Here is a 23794-nt window from a genome sequence, read left to right on the forward strand (position 1 = left end):
TAAAGGAAGATCGTGTGATGATCTCTGAAAATAACATTGCTCTTGTTGAGAAAGAAAGTTCATATGAAATAAGAAATATTGATGAATTGAGAGATAATCTGAAGAAGATAATTGAAGGGTATAAAGAATTCGTCAACAGGTTGTCTTCCTCATCAAACCAAAATTCTTCTGGTAAGAACTTGAACTATGTCTCGTATTTTGATGATAGTAAGTTTTATGATAATTTTTCACATAACAAGGGATCATTTCCTCGTCTCAGAAGGAAAAAGAAACTTGGCCATAAACACAAATCTCTTGATGAGCATATTGCTCATACCTGTGCTAATTAATCACAAGGTTTAAAGAGCTTACTCATAAAAAACCTGTTGCGTAATATGTGTTGATATTCAGGTATACTTTTGGCATGCGCATATGTTAAGTTGAGCTATCTTCTTATCGTCCATAGCGAAACGGTTGCAGACTTGTTGTGCTTAGATTATTGTTTTGGTCTAAAGTTACTTCTTTTTTTTTAGGAATTCCTCCTTTGAATCTTGGTTCTTGCTACATTCAGGTTCAAAAGTTTTTTTTAAAGCCATGTTTTTTTTTAATTTTTGCTGGGCTTCTTTTTCTGGGTCATGTTGTACTCGGACGGATACCCGTGTTCTAGCACGAGTCAACTGTTAAGAAAACCCTAGAATCTCTTCTCTAAGAGACCCTTATATACCAACTTGTGAGTTTCAAAAGTAAGACACGCATACTCTAGTTTGGTTTCTGGGTTATCAAGTATGTCTTCTTCATCTTTTTATGGTGGTTTCGCAAGAGGATTCCCTGACAAAGAAGTTGTTGTCGAATCTAAGAAGAAAAGAACCCTTGTAGACGAAGATCATCCCAATGATTCATGTTACTTTTCCTATGTCCATGAGAATGTTGAAAAGGATGATATGATTTCTGCTGAAGTTGTTCACGACTTTCTTAAGTACTTTGGAGAAGCAAAACAAGAGCTCATTGCTACTCTGAAAATTCTTGATTCTTTGAAAACTGAGTTGAAAAAGGTTACTAATGACCTTGGTCTCATAAAGTCATGCATCAATGATCTTCGCAAAGAGAACCACCACTCCGATGTTGCAATGAATGTTGTCCTTCACAAGCTCAAAGACCCTATGACTCGTGTAGTTCCTGAACCGTCCATATGATCTTAGTTCGTGTTCGGAAAGTGTACTGGAGTCTGTTTTCCTTTAGCTTATTGATTTACTATTGTTGCCTAGTATGTCTTCTTTTTGGCTTAGTTTGAAGAATAACTAGTGCTTTGAATAGCGATGATTGTGACTACACATAGCTATTATTTTCATCTTCTTGTTTTTAAGTTTTTGGTTTAAAATTCTAAAACTATTTGGAGGATGATGTTTTTCAATATTTTTGATTTTGTTATATTGCAACTTGTTATGGGATATTTGTGTTTACGTCCGTGAACTTTGTTGTCCCATATTTTTGTCAAAAGTAAAGTCGTTCACGATCGGTATTCGTTTATTGGTTTAAGAATGAATAGACTTTTGACATATACAAAAGTTAAGCCTATATTGTCAAACCTTGACGGAAGATAGGTTAAAATCTTTTGTATCCAAGGATTATTCCTATTGTATATGCTTGTGCAAAAGAATGAATCCTTGTGCATTCCACGGTATAAATCTTCATTGATCCATCTTTTTGTATTAACGTAAGGCTCCGTGATGTGTCTTATGTTGAGCACGATACAACTAAGTTGATTATTTTTGATTAGCTTGGTTGGTTGTTCCGTGAGGTACGTTATGTTTAGCATTTAGAACTAAATTAATCATCTCCTTGGTTATTTAGTTATTACTCCACAAGTTCTCTTGTGTTGAGTACATGAACGATTAAGCCAATCACTCTCTTGTATGATTAACTTAGTCGTTGCTGCGTAAGTTTACTTATGTTGAGCATAATGAATTAAATCGATCCCTTTTTTGGTTAATTTGATTATGTATTCCGATTAGATTATTCATGGGTTTACTTATGAATAATTTGATTGAGTGTTTGATATAAAAATCATTCTCATGGTTTTGGTGTCCAATAAAAATCCTTCGTTTCTCTTGAAATTAAGGTCGCTCGTTGTTGTTCCCTTGGGAATGACATCAAATGGGGGAGAGTTCTTTTGAACTTGTGCTTAATGGTCATATCTTGAGGGGTGTGCGGCTGTGGAATTTTAGAGGGGTTATCTTGTATCTTTAAACTCCTTGATGAATGTTGTTAGCTTCGGCTATATGATTGCATCTAAATAAGATGATGTGTGTTTCTTTCTCTCAGTCATGAAATGTCTCTTACTGAATTTTCACCCGTTCTTGTACTTTGCCAATTTTATTGACAAAAAGGGGGATAATTAATATGTAGTTCACACTACAAATACATATGGTTTTCGGATCAGTGTGTAAGGGGGAGTGGTTTTTCATGTGATATGGAGTATTGACTAAGGGGGAGTGATACATATCACCATAGTATTATTGTTGAAGTTGTGATACAATTGGACTTCGAAACTATGTAATAATACTATGACACTGTATAACAATGATCGAGATCGATGCTTTCTCATTGTTATAGCTACGGATCTTCAACAACGGTGATGCTAAACTTACAACCTTTGGGATCATTGGAGTACTTGGAAGTGACGAAGATTTCGAGGAATGTTGAAGATTAGACATGTGGAATAGGATCTACTAAAGTTTCATTATCTTTTTTGTATTCCATATGTATTGATAATTTTGTCATTAAAATTGACAAAGGGGGACATTGTTAGAGCACTGCTCGGTCAAACTCGCATGCGTTGCTATCTCAAGCATGTTTGTCAATGTTAGTGATCAAAACTATAAGTCTTGATTTCTAGTCTCTTATAGCTAAGTCTCGTACTAGGATAGTAAGTGTAGTTGAGCTCAAGGACTTCATGGCGATTCATCATACAAGAATAAGATCTACTCAAGGAACCGGTGGAACTTCTCGACAAAAAGGTATGTGGAGACTTGAACTTATTTGTCACTCAAAAATATATCTATTCTATCTCCTACTCTTTGAGACAAAAGTTGTATGCTATATATATAGACTAGATCATACACATTTGGTATTTCGAGCCGAGTATACCTCGCCTATCTATATCTCGAAATATGTGATGGTAAGATTTTCGCTTCGACCAAGTTTATCTTTACCTAGTGACGAAAGTCATGAATGTTTCAATCACTTTGAAAATTGCTTTGACGAGAAATAGTGTGACAACTATATAACGTCCTCTAAGAATGTTTCAATGATTGGAATGAGAGTTTAGATTACATAACCAATGGATTCCTTGAACCGAAGTTTTCGAACTTTGTTGATCAAGAGAACCGGAAGTATGGCAAGTGCCAAGTCCGCGAACTGCCGAAGTTCTCAAACCCGAGAATTTCTGCTGGAGTTGAAAAACTACTTGCGTGAGCCAAGTCCGCGAACCCAGTCCACGAACCGGCGTAGTTCTCGAACCCGAGAATTTCTGCTGGAGTTTGTAAACTCTATCCGGTGTCTTAAGTCCGCGAACCTAGTCTGCGAACTTGAGAACGTTATATATCTAAAGATGATTTCTGAACTTAATCTTAAAAGACTAAGGAATGCATTTGTAAACCGTGGATATTAAAGTTCATGAACCGATTCGAGTGAATCAAATCATCTTTGCTTCAATTTTGTCTTGTTTAGTTAAATAAGATTTCCTTGCAATTGAACAACTTTCTTAACTAGTTCATTTGAGTCAATTGAACTAGTTATGGTGAAGAAGAACATGGTTGGTATGAAACGCTCATATGGTTAACCTCTTTGGGTAGACTATTGTTGAACCAACAATGTACACATTTGGGTGCGGTTAAAAAACCTAGAAGCGTACAATCATTTGTGTATGAAAAGCTAAGTTTTTGATCTAACAGTTGAGAAATATTAGCTTGAATCTAAATAAGGTTTTCATCTAACAGTGAATATTGATTGCTTTGTAACTAAGGAAAACCCTGATTTGAAAGGCTATATAAAGGAAACATCTAGTATTGTGCAAAATTAATCCCCACACCTTACGTGTGATACTAGTTTGCGTGCTAGAGTCGTTTCTCCTTTAACCTTTGGTTTTCTTCTTCTAAAACCAGGTAAACGACTTAAAGACTTCATTGGGATTGTGAAGACAGACCTATACTACTTTTATCGTAGTTGTGTGATCTGATCTTGCATCGTCTATCGTAACAATACAATCATATTGATTGGCTTTAGATCGTGAGAGTTCTCCGATAGGCAAGATATAAAAAGTAATCACAAACACCTTCGTCTCATCGTTTGTGATTCCACGACATCTTGTTTCGCTACCATACGATTAAGATTGTTGTGAGGTGATTGATTAATCTAGGATGTTCTTCGGGAATATAAGACCGGATTATCAATTGGTTCATGTTCACCTTGATTATTATCAAAAGAAGGAACAAAAACTTTTAGGGTTTTTCTGTGGGAGACAGATTGATCCTTTGATAGACTTGTCTGTGTGAGATGGATTTGTTTATTGTTAAAGCCTATGATTTTGGGTCGTAGCAACTCTTAGTTGTGGGCTAGATCATCTAAGGGAATCAAGTGCGCAGTATCCTGCTGGGATCAGAGGCATAGGGAGTACAACTGTACCTTGGATCAGTGGGAGACTGATTGGGGTTCAACTATAGTCCAATCCGAAGTTAGCTTGGAGTAGGCTAGTGTCTGTAGCGTCTTAATACAATGTGTATTCAATCTGGACTAGGTCACGGGGTTTTTCTGCATTTGCGGTTTCCTCGTTAACAAAATTCTGGTGTTTGTGTTATTTCTATTTCCGCAGTATATTTGTTTATATAATTGAAATAATACAGGTTGTGCGTTTGAATCAATCAATCAATTAGAACCTTTGGTTGTTGATTGATATTGATTGATCCTTGGGCATTGGTCTTTGGTACCATCCAAGTTATTCCTTGTGTTTGATTATAGAATCGCTGATCTCTATTAGGTTGAGTGAATCAAAACAAGAGAGAGATATTAACTCCTTGAGATACTTTTACCTGGATGGAGTCTGACCGTCTAGTTGATTCTCAAGAAAGTGTTTCATAGTTAGTCCATACAGATTGCTAAGCGAAATATCGGGTGGTGTTGTTAGACCCGCGCGTTTTCGGTTTTATATATTGCAATATTGTTATGGCATTTGTGTGTTTACGTCCGTGAACTTGACCGTCCTATGTCAAAACTAAAGTCTTTCATATGTTGGTATGCATGTATTGATAAAAGAATGAGTGGACTTTTGACAAATACAAAAGTTAAGCTTATATTGTCAATTATTGATGGAAGATAGTGTTTGTACCGTGTATTTTATACACTGAGAGCTCGTAATCAAGCCCTTCTAGCCGGCCCGTGACAGAAGTTTCTATAAGTTTCCACATGCCTTGTTGCCCAGGTTGCTTGCATATCAAGTTTTTATTAGAATTAGGGTTACATAAACACTATAAATACATGTATCCTAAACCCTAAAGAGAGAGGGAATTATAGGTTAGCTAACCCAGAGAAAATTATTGTATCCTACAATCAATAAACTATTTTTCTCTGTTCTCCGTGGATGTAGGCAACACTTGGCGAACCATGTAAATTCTTGTCTCCTTATTTATTTTTGATCGTCTTTTAACCCTAATCATCATCAAATCAATCGTGTTTTGTGCCTAGAATTTATTTTGGGTACAAACATTGGCGCCGACTAAGGGGATTCGTGAAAACAATCGTGTTTTTACCATTGAGAAAAGTGTGGAAGAAATCATGCACGAGATTCCATGCAAAAATCAGCCAAAAAAAGAAAAAATTAGGGTTCTTGCGTAACTGTTGCGAAGTTGAACAAACCGTTGCGAGGATGAAGAACTGTTGCAAAATAGTTGAATAAACTGTTACAAGGTTGAATAAACTGTTGCGAAATAGTAGCATAAAGCATCACGAAGGAGTAACAGTCATAATTGTTGCAGAAGGCGTTGCCAAACCTTCTTCTTCATCACTGCACCAGATCCGTCAGATCCACAGCCATATAATTTGATTCGTAGGATCTGTTCAGCCTTTTATGCATTAGCGATCCAGTGCTTCTCAAGCGCTGACTAATCAGTGTACAGTCAGCGTCACGTCAGCGCCACATCAGCAACAACTGTCCAGTCAACTTCTCCACGTCAGCCACATCATCAGCATGTCGCCACGTCAACAATACACTTTTGTTTCTGAAACGACCCAATCAGAGACAGCCACGTCAGCACCCAATGTCCAGCAGCCACGTCAGTTGTACCTGCCCTGTCAGCAAACTGTGGACGGTAAGCACTGCCACGTATGCAGCAGGACGCGCGCTTCGTTCAAATCTTGTTTCGCCAATAACTTCTTCGTTTTAAGTCCATATTGAGTGATTTTTGGCTCTTTGGAATCGCCTTTAAATCCCCTACAACATGAAAGAAAAAATTCCAGTGTTCGAGAAAATTTGATGTGCACTTGGAGCAGCAAAATGATGGAGTTTGAGGTTCGTGGATAGCGACATGATCGAGTTCGAGGTTCGTGATAGCGACATGATCGAGTTCGAGGTTCGTGTATATCGACATGGTCGACAGTTCCAGATGAGGATTGCTTAGACCCTTCAATATTTAGCCTTGCATCACATCGCAAGCACCTAAAGCCTCACCTTGCACGTGAGCACTCAAGTCTTGCTCTTATCGCAAGCATAAAATCTCGTCTTGCACGCGAGTATGAAAGACTTGCACCTTGGAAAGCACAAAGTCTCGTCTCGACCACGTGCCCAATTCCCGGTATTGATCCAAAGACTCGTACTCAACACAAGCAATACAACCAGCTTTCCTGAGCAGCGAGCGCTACAGCCTTGTTACGTTGCGAGCAAAAAGCCTTGCCCCAGCCGCAAGTACATTACACTCAAGACTCGACTAGCTCTCGAGCATCACAAGTACACCACGTGGAAAAAATTCTCGCCTAGCACGTGAGCATTTTTATATTATTTTATTATTTTATTTTTTTGCAGGTAATTACAGTTGGGGGCGTCTTGGTATTATCTCTACTCACGCTTGGGAGAGAGTTACGTCATCAACGGTCGACGCATAAGGAAAAAGAATCTTCTTAACCACCAACAAGTTGGAGGTTAATAGGAGGCGATGTTTGTACCGTGTATTTTATACACGGAGAGCCCGTAATCAAGCCCGTCTAGCCGGCCCGTGACAGAAGGTTCTAGAAGTTTCCACATGCCTTGTTTCCCAAGTTGCTTGCATATCAAGTTTTTATTAGAATTAGGGTTACATAAACACTATAAATACATGTATCCTAAACCCTTAAGAGAGAGGGAATTATAGATTAGCTAACCCAGAGAAAATTATTGTATCCTACAATCAATAAACTATTTTTCTCCGTTATCCGTGGATGTAGGCAACACTTGCCGAACCACGTAAATTCTTGTCTCCTTATTTATTTTTGATCGTCTTTTAACCCTAATCATCATCAAATCAATTGTGTTTTGTGCCTAGAATTTATTTTGGGCACAAACAGATAGGTTAAAATCTTTTGTTTGCAAGGATTATGTCTATTGTATGTCATTATGCGAATGGTGATGGAAAATAGAATGAATCCTTGTGTATTCCGCAGTAATTGATCTTCCCTGATCCACATATTATGTATTACTGTGAGGCTCCGTAAAGTGTCTTATGTTGAGCATTAAACAATCAAGTTGATTATTTTTTATTAGCTATGTTGTTGTTCTGTAAGGTACTTTATGTCGAGCATTTTCAACTAAGTTAATCATCTTGTTTGGTTATTTAGTTGTTGCTCCGTAAGTTTTCTTATGTCGAGCATGACCAATTAAATTGATTACTTTTGTGATTAATTTGGTTGTGTATTTCAATTAGATTAATTATGGGTTCTGTTGTGATTAATCTAATTGTATTTTTAAGTCTCCATAAGTTCACTTATGTTTGAGCATTTTTCGATTAAATTAATCATGGGTTATCTTGTGGTTAATTTAATTGAACTTTTTGGATTCAAATTCATACTTATATGTGATTTGTTATGTCCAAAGAAATCCTTCTTTTCTTTCGAAATTAAGGTCCCTCTTGTTGTTCTTTCGGGAACGACATTTAATGGGGGAGAGTTCTTTTGAACTTGCGCTTAATTGCCATATCTTTGTGGGGAGTGCGGCGGTGGAATATTAAAGGGGTTATCTTGTATCTTTATAAACTCCTTGATGAATGCACTTAGCTTCGGATTTATGATTGCATCTAAAGAACAAGTTGATATTTTTGCTTTCTTTTGGTCAAGAAATGTCTCTTTCGGAAATTTCATTAGGATCCCGTTCTTGTACCTTTGCCAATTTTATTGACAAAAAGGGGGGGAATTAATATGTAGTTCACACTACAAATACATATGGTTTTCGGATCATTATGTATGGGGGAGTGGTTTCCATGTGAGATGGAGTATTGACTAAGGGGGAGTCATACATATCACCATAGTATTGTTGTTGAAGTTGTGATACAATTGAACTTTGACGTTGTGTAATGATATTATGACATTGTATAACAATAATTGAGAACTATTGTTTTCTTATTGTTATAGCTACGGATTTTCAACAACGATGATGCTAAACTTACAACCTTTGGGATCATTAGAGTACTTGGAAGTGACGAAGATTTCGAGTAATGTTGAAGATTAGGCATGTGGAATAGGATCTACAAAAGTTAATTTATTTATTTTTTTGTATTTTATTTGTATTAATAGTTTTGCCACTAAAATTGACAAAGTGGGAGATTGTTAGAGCATTGCTCGGTGGAACTCGCATGCGTTGCTATCTCAAGCATGTTTGTCAATGTTAGTGATCAAAACTATAAGTCTTGATTTCTAGCCTACATATCTAAAGGTCTCGGACTAGGATAAAAAGTATAGTTGAGCTCAAGAACTCCATGGAAATCGTCATACAAGAGGAAGGACTACTCAAGGAACTGGTGGATCTTCATCGACTAAAAGGTATGTGGAGACTTGAACTTATCTGTCACTCAAAAGTCTATATATTCTATCTCCTACTCTTGAGACAAAAGTCGTTTTGATATATATATATATATTCATTATGCACATTTGCTATTTCGAGCCGAGTTTATCTCGCCAATTGATTTCTCGAAATATGTGTTGGTAAGCTTTCGCTTTAGCCTAATTCATCTTTACCTAGTGACGAAAGTCATGTTATGTTTCAATCACTTTGAAAATTGTTCTGACGAAAAATCGTCTGTGAATAACGGCTATATCCGTCCTCTGAGAATGTTTCAATGATTGAAATGAGAGTTTAGATTACATAACCATTGGTAGGATATAAGCATTGTTGTGGAAACACATATATGTATAAGTCCTTATTCCTTGAACCAAAGTTTGCGAACTTTGTTGACCAAGAGAAATGGAAGTGGCGCGAGCCAAGTCCGCGAACTGGCGGAAGTTCTCGACCCGAGAATTTCTGTTGGAGTTTGTGAACTCCTTCCATGAGCTTAAGTCCGCGAACCCAGTCCGCGAACTTGAGCAGGTTATATCTAAAACCGGTTGTTCTTGAACTCATGTTTATTTAAACTAAGGAATGCTTTTGCAAACCATGGCTATAAAGTTCATGAACCTATTCGAGTGAATCAAACCATTTTTGCTTCGATTGTGTCTTGTGTAGTTACACAAGATCCAAGCAATTGAACAACTCTCTAACTAGTTCATTTGAGTCATGTGAACTAGTTATGGTGAAGAAGAATATGGTTGATATGAAATTAATCATATGGCTAACCATTTGGTTAACTATTGTTGAACCAATAAATGTTAATGTTTGGGAACTGTTCGTAAACCGAAAATTGGACATTTCATTTGTGTATAACAAGCTAAGTTTTCGATCCAACGGTTGAGAAATATTAACTTGAATCTAATCAAGTTTTCATCTAACGGTGAATATTGAATGCTTTGTTACCAAGCTAACATTGATTTCAAACCCTGATTTAAAAACTATATAAGGGAGAACTCTAGTAACTGGGAAACCTAATCCCCACACCTTACGTGTGATACTAGTTGCATAGCTAGAGTCAATTCTCCTTTAACCTTTGGTTTCTTCTTCTAAACCAGGTTAACGACTTAAAGACTTCATTGGGATTGTGAAGCCAGACCGATATTACTTTTCTTGTAGTTGTGTAATCTGATCTTGTTGTTTCTATCGTACGAGTACAATTGAAATAATTGTCTTGAAATTTTATATCTCCGATAGGCAAGATAGAAAAGTAATCACAAACACTTCGTCTCATCGTTTGTGATTCCACAATATCTTTTTTCGCTGCGTCGATTAAGATTATTGTGAGGTGATCAATAATACTAGGTTGTTCTTCGGGAATATAAGACCGATTTATTGATTGGTTCATGTTCACCTTGATTTATCAAAAGACGGAACAAAACTCGTAGGTATATTCGTGGGAGGCGAATTTATCTATTACCGTAGACTTTTTTGTGTGATACAGATTTGTTTATCAAAGTCTTCGACTTTGAGTCGTAGTAACTATTAGTTTTGAGTGAGATCAGCTAAGGGAATCAAGTATGTAGCATCCTGCTGGGATCAGAGGAATAGGAGCATAACTGTACCTTGGATCAGTGTGAGATTGATTGGGGTTCAACTACATTCCAGACTGAAGTTAATTTGGACAAGGGGCAAAAGTGTCATCTCAAGAACATAAAAAAAATTCAACTCTTACGGAAGAGATTAAGCCTTGGTCCTCAAGGAACTTATAGCCACGATTTCAAGTATAAGTCCCCTCGAGACACTTCTGGTCGTGATACCGTGACTCCTAGCGCACATCCTCGACGAGATACTGCTGGTCACGTAGGTTTTGTAGAGCGTAAAACATCCTCGACAGACTTATGAACCAGAACAACTACAACTCCAGTATGTTTTCGCGAGACACAGCTGATTGTGATGCCATGATTCCTAGTATACATCCTCGACGATATATTGCTGGTTATGTAGGCTTTGTAGATGCGTAAAAATGTCCCCTGCGGACTTATGACCCAGAGCGGAGATATGCATCTCCTTTAAGCACGACTCATCTTATTTGAGATCAGGGACTGATTCCTAGTATATCATCGGGAGATACACTGGTCATGTCTACTCTAGGCTCTGATCGACTTACTGAAGTTTCCGAATAATTCCTAGGACATCCCCGCGAGATACACTAGTTATTTTTCCTCTGGTCCCTTTCGACAGACTCCTAGAACATCCTTCTGAGATACACTGGTCATATCTGCCCCATAAATACGTACACAATCGGTTCCTAGTACATCTATGCTAGATACTCTGGTCAAAGATAAGTGATCCAAAGTCTCGCAGCGACATTAATCGGGCGTACAAAGCCTTTTCTTTCTCTTTAGGACGAGTCCCAGCTGACCACAAAGAGATTCAGATCCGTTAACAAAATCTTCATAGAGATTTTGATCCGTCCGTAAAATCTCGGAGATGATCTCCGCAAAATCTCGCCTCAAAATCTCGGAGAGACTCAAATATCTCTGCAAAATCTCGGAGAGATTCAAATCTCTCAGGAAAATCTCAGACAAGGCTGATATTCCCCATGATAGGCACAAGCCTCATGTATGAATTGAGTCTCTTTTTCAGACTCTCCACACGAATTCTAAGGAATCTCATGCCTTTTCACGTCACTCATCCTAGTCATTCTTACAGATCAGAGAATATATCTCTATCTTGGCCAACTCGGCTAAAGAGAATATTTCTCTCTCTTTCTCTGCACATCATCACAAAGGATGACTCAAACAATTAGGGTTTTGATCTGACGGTCTAAGACACGTGTGAGAAATATGTTGCTTATTTCTCACCGCAGAAGAGAGTAAAGGCGGTGGAATGATGATATAAACTCAACCTAGTTTATCATTATCTATTCCTGAAGAGACGGGAGAATTGCTCTGCACAGCACGGAAAGCAATCCTTATCTTCACCGACCTGAGATTAGAGAATTCAGCTATAATTAGGTCATTTATTTCTCCAAGATACGATCATCTTTATCATAACCTCTTAGAGAAATTCTTATTCGAACCCTAGAATATTCTGATCTCTCTCTTCATCTGCTTTCTTTCCTAAGACCATGTCTAAACCTCTTCCCTATGACTGAGGCAGCCTTTGAACGACCATTGTGCGTGGTTTAGGCAGAGATTGTTCATCCTCAACCTCCCGTAACTCACTTTCTGAAACCCTAGAATCCCACTTTTAACCTCTCTCAGATTTTAGGTAACTACATTTTGGCAACCACAGTGGGAGGTTGTCCACTCAGTCACAGTTCCAAATCAATTCCAGATCATAGTTATCAATCTTAATCATGGTCACCACCAGGGGAAAGGAAGTCGAGTCTTCAAAGAAGAACGATGTTAATGCTAGCACTGTCGGGACTAACACAAACATTGAGCGTACTAATATTGGGACTGAGGGTCCTAATGTTGGTACTGAACATCCTAAAGTTGGTACTGAACGCCCTAATATTAAAACTGAACGCCTGATAGGTGTCTTAAACACCTCGATTTGTTATCTATTTTTTATGCTTTCTTTGCTATTTCTCTTGTAAATTATGTATACTATGCTTCGTTTTCATTTTGTAGGTACTTTGGAGTCATGCGATAAGAGAAAAGGTAAATAGAGGCTTATGGCGTTCATTGGAGCATTTCGAATTGACACATTCGAAACATGCAATGACACAAGGCTCTGGTGTGTTAAAATAACAACTTACTGAAGTACCAGACACTCATTACTCAGGGCCACCATCTTACTTTAACTACAAAGCTAGGCCGAATAGATGTGAGTATCTTTTCTAGGAAATCCAAGTTCTTCTCACTAGAAAGAGTTCACGCCAGCAAAGCTTAAGTCCCATGGATGCTCGAGATAGGTCGAAACATATTCTAAAAACTGAGAACTATATTGAACCTGTGATACATACTGAGAGACAGTTTGACATGGCTTATGGCCGGAGAATAAGTCTGAAAAGGTGAGATGACGCCATTGGTTGCAGTGAACTAACATAGAAGATTAAGAAGCTTATCAGGGTACGTGAAATGTCAGAAAGAATGGTCCAGCATCAAAATCAAGTTGCAATCAGACATGGACAGGAATTTTGGTCGTGAAAATCAGATGAAGAAATCGTTTTGCTGCCATACGATTGATGTTGTTGTTGTTTAACTCAACGAATGAATGAGATTTTCAACCGATTTTAGAGTCTTGAATGAATGTGGGTTGTTTTTGAATGCGAATGTGCATGGAAGGAGCTTGTTATGAATCAACAAGGAGATTACTAATCACACTAAACAGTAACCTACTCTTCCAAGAGGAATGAGCCTGAATTTGATTAATTTTCTCTTCTTACCAGATACAACAAATCATTGGGGATTAAATACAACATTGGCCCCTTCTTCCCTCAGCTCTCAATCTCAGTCGTTAATTTTGATCTCACCTACTAATCTTGTGACTCACAACAGACTAAAAAAGACCACATAAAATAAGACACATACACACTAATCCCACCAATATGTTAACACAGTTTTGACCACTAGTTTTACTCAGATAAGCCCAATAGAAAAAATACTAACTAAGAATGGATGGCCCAATAATCATAAACCTAACTAACCAATAGGTATATGACAATACCCTCCCCTACTAAGCATCCTTGTCCTCAAGGATGAATTCTGGGAACTGAGCCTTGATGTGTGAAGAACTTCTCATGTTGCATCTTCAGGTTGAGAGTTTGTCCACCAGATAAGCACTTTTTTGATTGTACTGCCTCCCCTCAAGATGTCTCTGTGGTTCAACACTGGAAAAGGAGTAACAATGAATGCACCAGAAGTGTCCACCAGTAGCAGAGATGATGAAGGAATAGTATGCTGACCAATCTTTTTCTTCAGTCGTGAAACATAAAATACAGGATGTATCCTGGAACCAATAGGAAGTTTGAGTTTATAAGCAACAATACTAATTTTCTGCAAGTGTTGAAGCATAACTCGGTTGAACCCACCAACCGTTGGTATGTCAAGTTTGGTTGTCATAGTTTAGTGAATCAAAACTCATTTAAGAGTCTCTTGATTATGTACTAGAGTCAACTTCGTATAGGTTAGCTTGAAAGTATTAGGATATGAGACATTACAAGTATTGCGAATACTTGAAGAAGTGAAGAAGTAAGAAGCTACAACGAAAACATCATCCTTCCACTTGAGGTTAGTGATATTTGATTTCAACTGTTTCATTCCCTAACGTATCTTTCAAGTCGTGCATATTGAAAACAAAACTGCGAAGCATGAACACTCTGAATAGACATAGTATTAAGGAATACAATATGAAGTTTATTGCTTAACCATTAAACTTTGTAGATAAGACATCAACATAATCTTTTAAATGCTATTGTGATTATGTATGGGTATGAGGTGAGGATTTCATCCTAGGAAACAATGTTTTACATGTGTTTTAAGGATGTAAGTTCATAAACTTGTTTATGAATCGAAAAGGAAATCGACAGGCGTTATTGGGATTGTTATTCATTGCATATCTTGTGAACATCCAATATGTGTGATTTAGTATAACTGCTCACGACTTGTTTGTGTTCTTGGTAGAACTATTCACAAAGGCCTGAATTATGTATTGGTATGACTTTTATTAGTGAAACCGATCTTAAGTAATCACATGTGAGGTATGATTGAGTTTGTGATTGACTGGACCGAATCTGGGTAAAGGGGAACCGATCCTATGAAGAGGTGCAGTACATCACAAAGGGGAATCGATCCTTGTATGAGGTGCATCAAGGTTTATAGCAGAAAGGGGAACCGATCCTATGAACATGTGCAACACTTTTTTAGGCAAAGGGGAACCGATCCTATGGACATGTGAAACACATATAAGTTAGATACCATATATATGTGGGGAACCGATCCTAGTACCTAGTCAACCGAATTTTGGGAAGCTAGTGTGACTATGCAGAATACTCACATGGAGGTAGAACCGTTAAACCCATGATTTGTAATTGAGTGTTTCTTAATCAATCGCTTAGTTCTTGAAAGTCAGATGAACCAATTTTAAACTTGTTAGGAAGTGTGGCCAATCGGTTTCAAGGGTGGTAAGTATGAAAGAGGACTTACAAAGTAAGGATGTCGACACACTTTTAACACAGGCAGTATTGTTTATCTTTTATTGTTCAAAGTTATTCCTTAATAGCTACAGGAAGAAAATCCCAGGATCGAAATTAAATAAGTTAAGAATCTTTTAATTAAGGTTGTTAATTTTATATATGGAAAATAAGAATTAGTCATATGCATTTACTAGTTAAAGATTTTCCAATGAGATTTTCCGTCATTATTTTGGACAGAGCATTTCCAGGAATTATGAAAACCGAATTTGGAATGTATGGAATATCTTTGAGAATATTTTCGGTTTTGGAAATTCCTTGGTGTCCAAACTTCCTTGTCTATAAATACTTGAAGTTTGCATTTCTAGCAAACTAATCCTTCGTGACAGCAAACTTCCTCGGTTGTGTTGTTACTGGTGAAGCCGCCTATTCGGAGAGGAGAGTAACCTAATTAGGCGAAATCTCTTACGGGCGCTCAGTTTAAAATCTTCTTTGGGATTGAGAAGCTCTACGAGTACCGTTGGTGGGAAACTAGATAATTGCGGTTTATCTTGTGTTTTCGATTGATTTGATTGACTAACGGTGGTTGACTTTGATTGCACCTAGTTTGTTTATGCTTGATAATCTTCTTTTCTGATATAATATTCACTCAAACTAGATCGAAGTTTCGACAGGTATCCTTAGACTGTTGTTAGTGCTAAAGACGATCTTGTGATAATCCATTGTTAACAAACTCCGTTATGTGCGTGATTGATCACAAGAGATTCAAGTTGTTGTGTGCAGGTGTTTATTGAAGATCTAAGAAGATTTGAAGACAAAGAAGAGATTGAAGATTTCAGACTTGGGTTTATAATCTTTGGTGTGCACAATACTTGTTTCGATATAAGAGGATCCAACTATAATCGGTTTATCCTTGTGGTCGATTGGATTTATTAGTTGTGTAGATCGGCATCAATACAATTCTTTGTGATTAAAAGTATTGATTGAAAAATCTTAACGATTACCTTTGGTAATTGAACATAAGATAGATCTAAGATCCTGACGAAGGAGTTTATGTTAAGATAAACAGAAGAGCCTTTGTCCGACTCACATCACTTGGTTGAATAGAGTTGATACCAAACAGATTTGTTGTTCCTTTACTGTTTGGAATACGAACCAAAGGAATTGTTCCAAGTACGTGACTTATTTATAAGTTGGAGGCGTGGGAATATAGACGGAACTAGGTGAACTATATGTTTAGTTGCTTGGTCTCAACTATACGAAGTTGGTATAATTTTGTGTAGTGGCTTAATCCTGAGAGTATTCAATTCTGTACAAGGTCCCGGGGTTTTTCTGCATTTGCGGTTTCCTCGTTAACAAAATCTTGTTGTGTCATTTACTTTATATTTCCGCGTTATAATTGTTTTATTATAATTAAAATAAATTACACAAACGTTAATTCCTATTTACTTAATAAGCAATCCTATTGTGTTTGGTTAAGTCCGAACCTTTGTATCAAGTAAACATACTTCGCTGTTGTATTGTCTCGATCTCGTATCCATAGACGATCACACGAAGTGTGAACCGATCAGTTGTATTGTCTCGACTCAGTCCATAGACAACCACTTTCGGAGAAAGGACTTATAGGTAGGAAAAGTTTTAGCTTGAGGTATATTTGGGTACCCTCGCCTTTTTAGCAAGATCTCAAAGGGGCCATAGTATTTTGCTGAGAGCTTGAAATTCTGTCTGAGAGCTACAGATGATTGTATGTAAGGTTGAAGTTTCAAGAATACCCAATCACCAACAATGAATGACCTGTCACTTCTAGAATTATCAACATAAAATTTCATCCTGTCTTGAGCTCTTGGTAAGTGTGATCTCTTTTTTGCAAGTATTCCTGAACATAGGCCACTGAAGTAGTAGAATGGATTGTGAAAAAGTGGGGGTCTAACAACACCACCCAATATTTCGCTTAGTAATCTGTATGGACTAACTCCGAAATACTTTGCCAGAGAATCAACTAGACAGTCAGACTCAATCTAGATAAAAGTATCTCAAGGAGTTAATATCTCTCTCTTGATTTGATTTTTACTCAAGCTAAAAACAATAGCGAGTCTTTATCAAATACAAGGAATACTTGGACGGTACCAAAGACCAATGTCCAAGGATCAATCAATATCAATCAACAACCAAAGGTTGGATTTCCAATTGATGATCACGAACGCACAACCTGTATTATTTCAATTCAATAAAATATAACGCGGAAAAGAAATAACACAGACACCAGAAATTTTGTTAACGAGGAAACCGCAAATGCAGAAAAACCCCGGGACCTAGTCCAGATTGAATACACACTGTATTAAGCCGCTACAGACACTAGCCTACTGCAAACTAACTTCGGACTGGACTATAGTTGAACCCCAATCAGTCTCCCACCGATCCAAGGTACAGTTATACTCCTACGCCTCTGATCCCAGCAGGATACTGCGCACTTGATTCCCTTAGCTGATCTCACCCACAACCAAGAGTTGTTGCAACCCAAAATCATAGACTTGATAATAAACAGATTTGTCTCACACAGAAAAGTCTATCAAAGGATAAATCTGTCTCCCACAGATAAACCCTAGGTTTTGTTCCTGTCTTTTGATATAAAATCAAGGTAAACAGGAACCAATTGATAATCCGGTCTTATATTCCCGAAGAACAGCCTAGATTAATCAATCACCTCTCTACAATCCTTCCTGACTACACAAGCGGATTGTCGAGGAATCACAAACAGTGAGACGAAGATGTTTGCCACTTCTTTATCTTTCCTATCGGAGAACTCTCACGATCTCAAGCCAATCAATTGATTGTACTCGTACGATAGAAGATGCAAGATCAGATCACATAACTATGATAAAGTAGTATCGGTCTGGCTTCACAATCCCAATGAAGTCTTTAAGTCGTTAACCTGATTTTAGAGAAGACAATTAAAGGTTAATGGAGATCGACTCTAGCGGGCGCACTAGTAGCACACAGACGTGTGGGGATTAGTTTTGCACAATGCTAGATGTCTCCTTTATATAGCCTTCAAATCAGGGTTTTGTCTTAGGTACAAAGCAATCCTTATTCACCGTTAGATGAAAACCTGATTTAGATTCAAGCTAATATTTCTCAACCGTTAGATCGAAAATTTAGCTTGTCACACGCACTTGGGTAGACGTTTACTGGGTTCGTGAAAACCATGCCCAAACATGTACGTGTATGTTGGTTCAACATAGTAACCCAAAAGGTTAACCATATGAGCATTTCATATTAACCTTGTTCTTCTTCACCATAACTAGTTCAATTGACTCAAATTAACTAGTTTAAGAGTTGTTCAATTGCTATGAGATCTTATGTAACTACACAAGACACAATTAAAACAAAGATGATTCTATTCGATTGAATCGGCTCCTGAACATTATAGCCACGGTTTTCATAAAGCATTCCTTAGTAATTTAATGTTTCATGTTCAGAGCACATCTTTAGATCATAACCTCTTAAGTTCACAAACAAGTTCGCGGACTTAAGTTAATCGGTTGAGTTTTCCAAACTCAACAGAAATTCTCGGAAAGAGAACTTCCGCCAGTTCGCGGACTGGGTTCGCGGACTTAGCACACAAACGAGTTTTGGAAAATCCAGCAGAAATTCTCGGTCGAGAACTTCCGACAGTTCGCGGACTGAGTCTGCGGACTGGGTTCGCGGACTTGGCAAGCCAATTCCAAAATCCTCCCGATTTCTATTCATCAACAAAGTTCGAAAACTTCGGTTCAAGGAATACATGGTTATGTAATTTAAACTCTTATTTCAATCATTGAGACATTCTCGGAGGACGCTATGTAGACGTTATTCACAGACCGATTCACGTCAGAACAATTCTCAAAGTGATTGAAACTTTTCATGACTTTCGTCACTAGGTGAAGATAAACTTGATCAAAGCGAAACGCTTTACCAACACACTATTTCGAGATAAAAGATAAGAAATGAATGCTCAGCTCGAAATATCAAATGTGTATGATCTAGTCTATATAGCATACAACTTTTTTCTCATAAGAAGTAGGAGATAGAAAAGATAGACTTTTGAGTGATAAAAAAGTTCAAGTCTCCACATACCATTTTGTTGATGAAGTTCCACGGTTCCTTGTATAGATCTTCGTCGTTGTATGATCAATCACCATGAAGTCCTTGAGCTCAACTACACTTTTCTATCCTAGTCCGAGACTTAGCTATGTAGGCTAGAAATCAAGACTTATAGTTTTGATCACTAACATTGACAAACATGCTTGAGATAGCAACGCATGCGAGGTCCACCGAGCTATGCTCTAACAGATAGGAAAAGCCAACTGTGGAGGTACATAACCATACAAGGCTTGAAATGGAATCATCTTGAGGCTGCTGTGATAATTGGTGTTGAACCACCACTCAGCCAAAGCCATCCAATCTGCCCAAAGTTTTCGAGTAGTACCAGTCATGCATCTTAAGTATTGCTCCTAACAAGCATTAGTTATCTCTGTTTGGCCATCAGACTGAGGATGGTAAGCTGTATTGAGGTGTAATGTGGTACCCAAGGATTTGAAAATCTCCTTCCAAAAGTGGCTAATGAATATCTTGTCCCTGTCAGATATTATAGATGATGGAAGCCATGGAGTTTAAAGACATGATGTAAGAATTCCTTAGCTACAGATGCAGCTGTAAAGGGGTGACTGAGTGCAATCAAATGGATGTACTTGGTTAATCTATCCACAACCACCAATATGACATATTTCATGTTGGATATTGGAAATCCCTCAATAAGGAATGGTTGTAAGAGACCAGCAGGAGCACTGTGTTCATGCTTATTACATTGGCAGACATCACAGATAGCTACAAATTGCAAAATGTCTTGTTTCATCTTGGGCCATAAAAAATAGTCTTTGGCTCTATTATAAGTACCTGACATGCATGAGTGACCACCAACAACTGAGGCGTGCACTGATTGCATGATAGATATTCTAATATTATTGCTAGCACCCACATATAGTCTAGTTTTGTACCTGAGAATGCCTCCTTGCAATGAGAATGACTTATGTGAAGGGTTGATGTGTAATTGAGCCAAAAGTTGTTGCACCACTGTGTCATTTCTATAGCTGCTAACGATGTCTTGATCCCATTGGGGATGAGTCAAGGAAATTGCTGAACATTCATAAGTTTGGGGAAGCCTGGACAAAGCATCAACCACTAGATTATCTTGACCCTTTTTATATCTGATCACATAGTCTAGGACCAATAGTTTCATTAACCACTTTTGCTGCAAAACTGAAGTCATTCTTTGCTCCATAAAAATTTCAAACTTTGGTGATCAATATTGATGATGAACTGAGAATGAGAAAGATAATGTCTCTATTTTTGTACTGCCATCACTATTGCCAAGAGTTCTTTCTCATAAGTGGATAGAGCTAAGGCCTTGGGTCCAAGAGGCTTACTGAAAAAGGCAATGGGTCTACCAAATTGCATCAACACAGCACCCACACCCTTGGAGCATGCATCAGTTTCTAAGACAAATGGGGAGTAAAAATCTGGCAAGGCCAGCAGTGGAGAAGTTATCATAGCTTGTTTAAGTGTTGTGAAAGCTTGTAGTGCTGTAGGAGACCAAAAAAATGAGTTCTTCTTGATCATGTCAGTAAGTGGCCTGCTAATGGTGCCATACCCTTTGATAAATCTCCTATAATAACCAGCGAGGCCAAGAAATCCTCTTAGTTTCTTTAAGTTTGTTGGTTGTGGCCAATCCTGCATTGCACCTAGTTTGTCAGGATCAGCAGCAACTCCTTCTGTAGAAATGAGGTGACCCAAATATGCCAATTGTGGTTGAGCAAAACAACACTTCTTGAAATTGGCTGAGAGGCAGTGTTGTCTCAGTAAGGATAGGACTTCAGAAAGATACACCAAGTGGTCCTCTAAGGACTTGCTGTAGATGAGAATATCATCAAAAAAAAAAACTAGAACAAACTTCCTTATAAAGGTTTGAAACACCTTGTTCATTAAGGCTTGAAATGTGGCAGGGGCATTGGTGAGACCAAATGACATCACCTTGAACTCAAAATGCCCATGGTTCTGAATGCAGTTTTGTAAATATCTTGAATGTGCATCCTAATCTGGTGGTAACCATATCTCAAGTACAATTTAGTGAATACGATATCCCCATTGAGTTCATCTAGTAACTCCTCAATTAGTGGAATTGGAAACTTATCCTTAATGGTCATGTCATTAAGTTTCCTATAGTCCACACAGAATCTCCATGAGCCATCTTTCTTTTTAACCAATAATATTGGAGCATCAAAAGGATTGTGATTGTCCTGTATAAGCCCAACATCCATCATTTCTTGAACCAGCTGCTCTACCACTGCTTTTTTTATGTAGGGGCATCTATAAGGTCTTTGAGAAATAGGTAGGGAAGATGGTTTTAAGGGAATTTTGTGATATAACTCTCTTGGTGGAGGGAGAGTAGAAGGCTCAGCAAACACATCTGCATATTCTTGAAGTAAAGAAGTAATTTCTGGAGGTGTAGGAGTGAGAGGGGTAGCAGAAATGGAGAAAAACTGACCAATGAGTGAGGGAGTGTTGTTCTTAATGAATTTGAAGAAAGATTCACCACTAAGCAAACTGCAAGAAGGAGTTGGTGAGTGCCCCTGTAATGTAATGAGCTTCCCATGATGGTGAAATGAAACTTTGAGTTCAGCCATATTGAACATGACATCTCCTAACTTTTTTAACCAATCAACACCTAACACCATATCACACCCACCTAATGGAAGTATTCTTAGATCTGCAGAAAAGTGATACCCTTGCATAGACCACTGTAAATCTTGACAAACACCTTCACTGACAGTTGTGACTGTGACTAGCATTTTACCAGTTGGAACCAAGTGAAGCTGTAATTTGTTGGCAAGTTTTTCATCTATAAAACTATGAGTACTCCCTGTATCTATCAAGATAAAAATATCATGTTTATTAAGTTTACTAGGGACTCGAATAATACTCTGATTCACCAAACCAGTTAAGGAATGGAGAGAAATTTCCATAGTAGTGTCTTCTGAAGTTGTAGGAGAAGCTGCTTCTTCTTCTGAGTCATCAATAGGTGGAGAGGAGTTGTCCTCATCAGAGGCAACTAATGTGAAGAGCTGTTGAGTTTTACAATGATGACCCGGCTTGTAAAAAACATCACAGTTATAGCATAAGCCTTTGTCACGCCTTGCTTGCATTTGAGCAGGTGTAAGCCGTTTTATTGGAGGTAATGATGGTTCAGGTTTGGTTGGGGTAAGAGGGTGTGTAATGATTGGCTTATCAGATGAAAAATATGTTTTAGAAAGATTGGTGAGTGGTGCTAGTGATGGTTTGTACCTAGATGATGGTGAAAAAGAGTTCGTGGATGGTGTGAATGGTCGATGAAACGGTTTAGATCTTTTCAGTTGAGAATCAACTGAAGCTTGTTGTAAACGAGCTAAATAAAAAGCCTCAGAATCAGAATTAGTTTTGAACATCTGAACAGGGTTACAAATTTCCTCTTTTAATCCACTAATAAAACTCATAGTGAAATAATCCTCAGAAAAACTCTGATTCTTATTTTTCATAATAGCTTTGAAAGACTCATATCTCTCAAAGTATTCTTCTACTGTAGTGGTCTGAGACAATTTATTAAAGCTACCAACATAGTTATCATAAGCAACATCTTCAATCGAAAACAAACATCATAAGAAAATATACCCCAATCTATAAATAATTTACCCTCTTGATAATCCAAAAACCAGGCATCAGCCTTATCATCCATATGAATCGAAGCTAAATCTACCCTCTTAGAAGGATCAACAACATTCAAATAAAAGAATCGTTCACATTTACGAAGCCAAGCTCTAGGATTAAAACCATCAAATCTGGGAAAGTCAATTTTAGGTTGACGAAAAAAATTAAATGAAGGAAGTATCATACTAGAAGAAAACTCAGATTCAGTTTGTTGATGAACATCGTTAGTTTCAGCAGAAGCACCTGGATCTGGAGGTATTGGAATATGAAGGTGTCTACAAATCGTAGTAAACTGAGAACTCAAGGTTTCTTCGATTGAAGTGATCTTGAGCTTCATGTTTGATACATCTTTTTCCAAGACTGATAAACGTTCTCCATCAAGTTTTTGTTGATGAGCAACGTCCTTTACTGTAGGTGCTTTCTCACCTCCTGTCATGAATCAAACACAGGATCGACGAAGCTGATACCAAATGTTATGAATCAACAAGGAGATTACTAATCACACTAAACAATAACCTACTCTTCCAAGAGGAATGATCCTGAATTTGATTAATTTTCTCTTCTTACCAGATACAACAAATCATTGGGGATTAAATACAGCATTGACCCCTTCTTCCCTCAGCTCTCAATCTCAGTCGTTAATTTTGATCTCACCTACTACTCTTGTGACCTACAACAGACTAAAAAATACCACATAAAATAAGACACGTACACACTAATCCCACCAACAGGTGAACACAGTTTCGACCACTAGTTTTACTCAGATAATCCCAATAGCAAAAAGACTAACTAACAGGGGGTTAGTCGTGGGAGAGTTCGAGAGATTTTAATGT

The 23794-nt window shown here is 37.8% G+C and overlaps 1 protein-coding gene across 1 annotated transcript; it reads right to left on the reverse strand.

Annotated features, from left to right (window-relative positions):
• Nucleotides 1-20564: 20564 nt before the first annotated feature.
• Nucleotides 20565-23397, reverse strand: LOC113316109. Its single transcript, XM_026564333.1, has 3 exons — nucleotides 22947-23397; nucleotides 21252-22890; nucleotides 20565-21129 (listed from the first exon to the last, which is right to left on the reverse strand). Exons 1-3 carry the CDS (start codon nucleotides 23395-23397, stop codon nucleotides 20565-20567), a joined length of 2655 nt encoding a protein of 884 aa, XP_026420118.1.
• Between the last annotated feature and the right edge of the window lie 397 nt (nucleotides 23398-23794).

This window comes from Papaver somniferum, chromosome 10 (genome assembly GCF_003573695.1).
Source record: "Papaver somniferum cultivar HN1 chromosome 10, ASM357369v1, whole genome shotgun sequence".
NCBI lineage: Eukaryota > Viridiplantae > Streptophyta > Magnoliopsida > Ranunculales > Papaveraceae > Papaver > Papaver somniferum.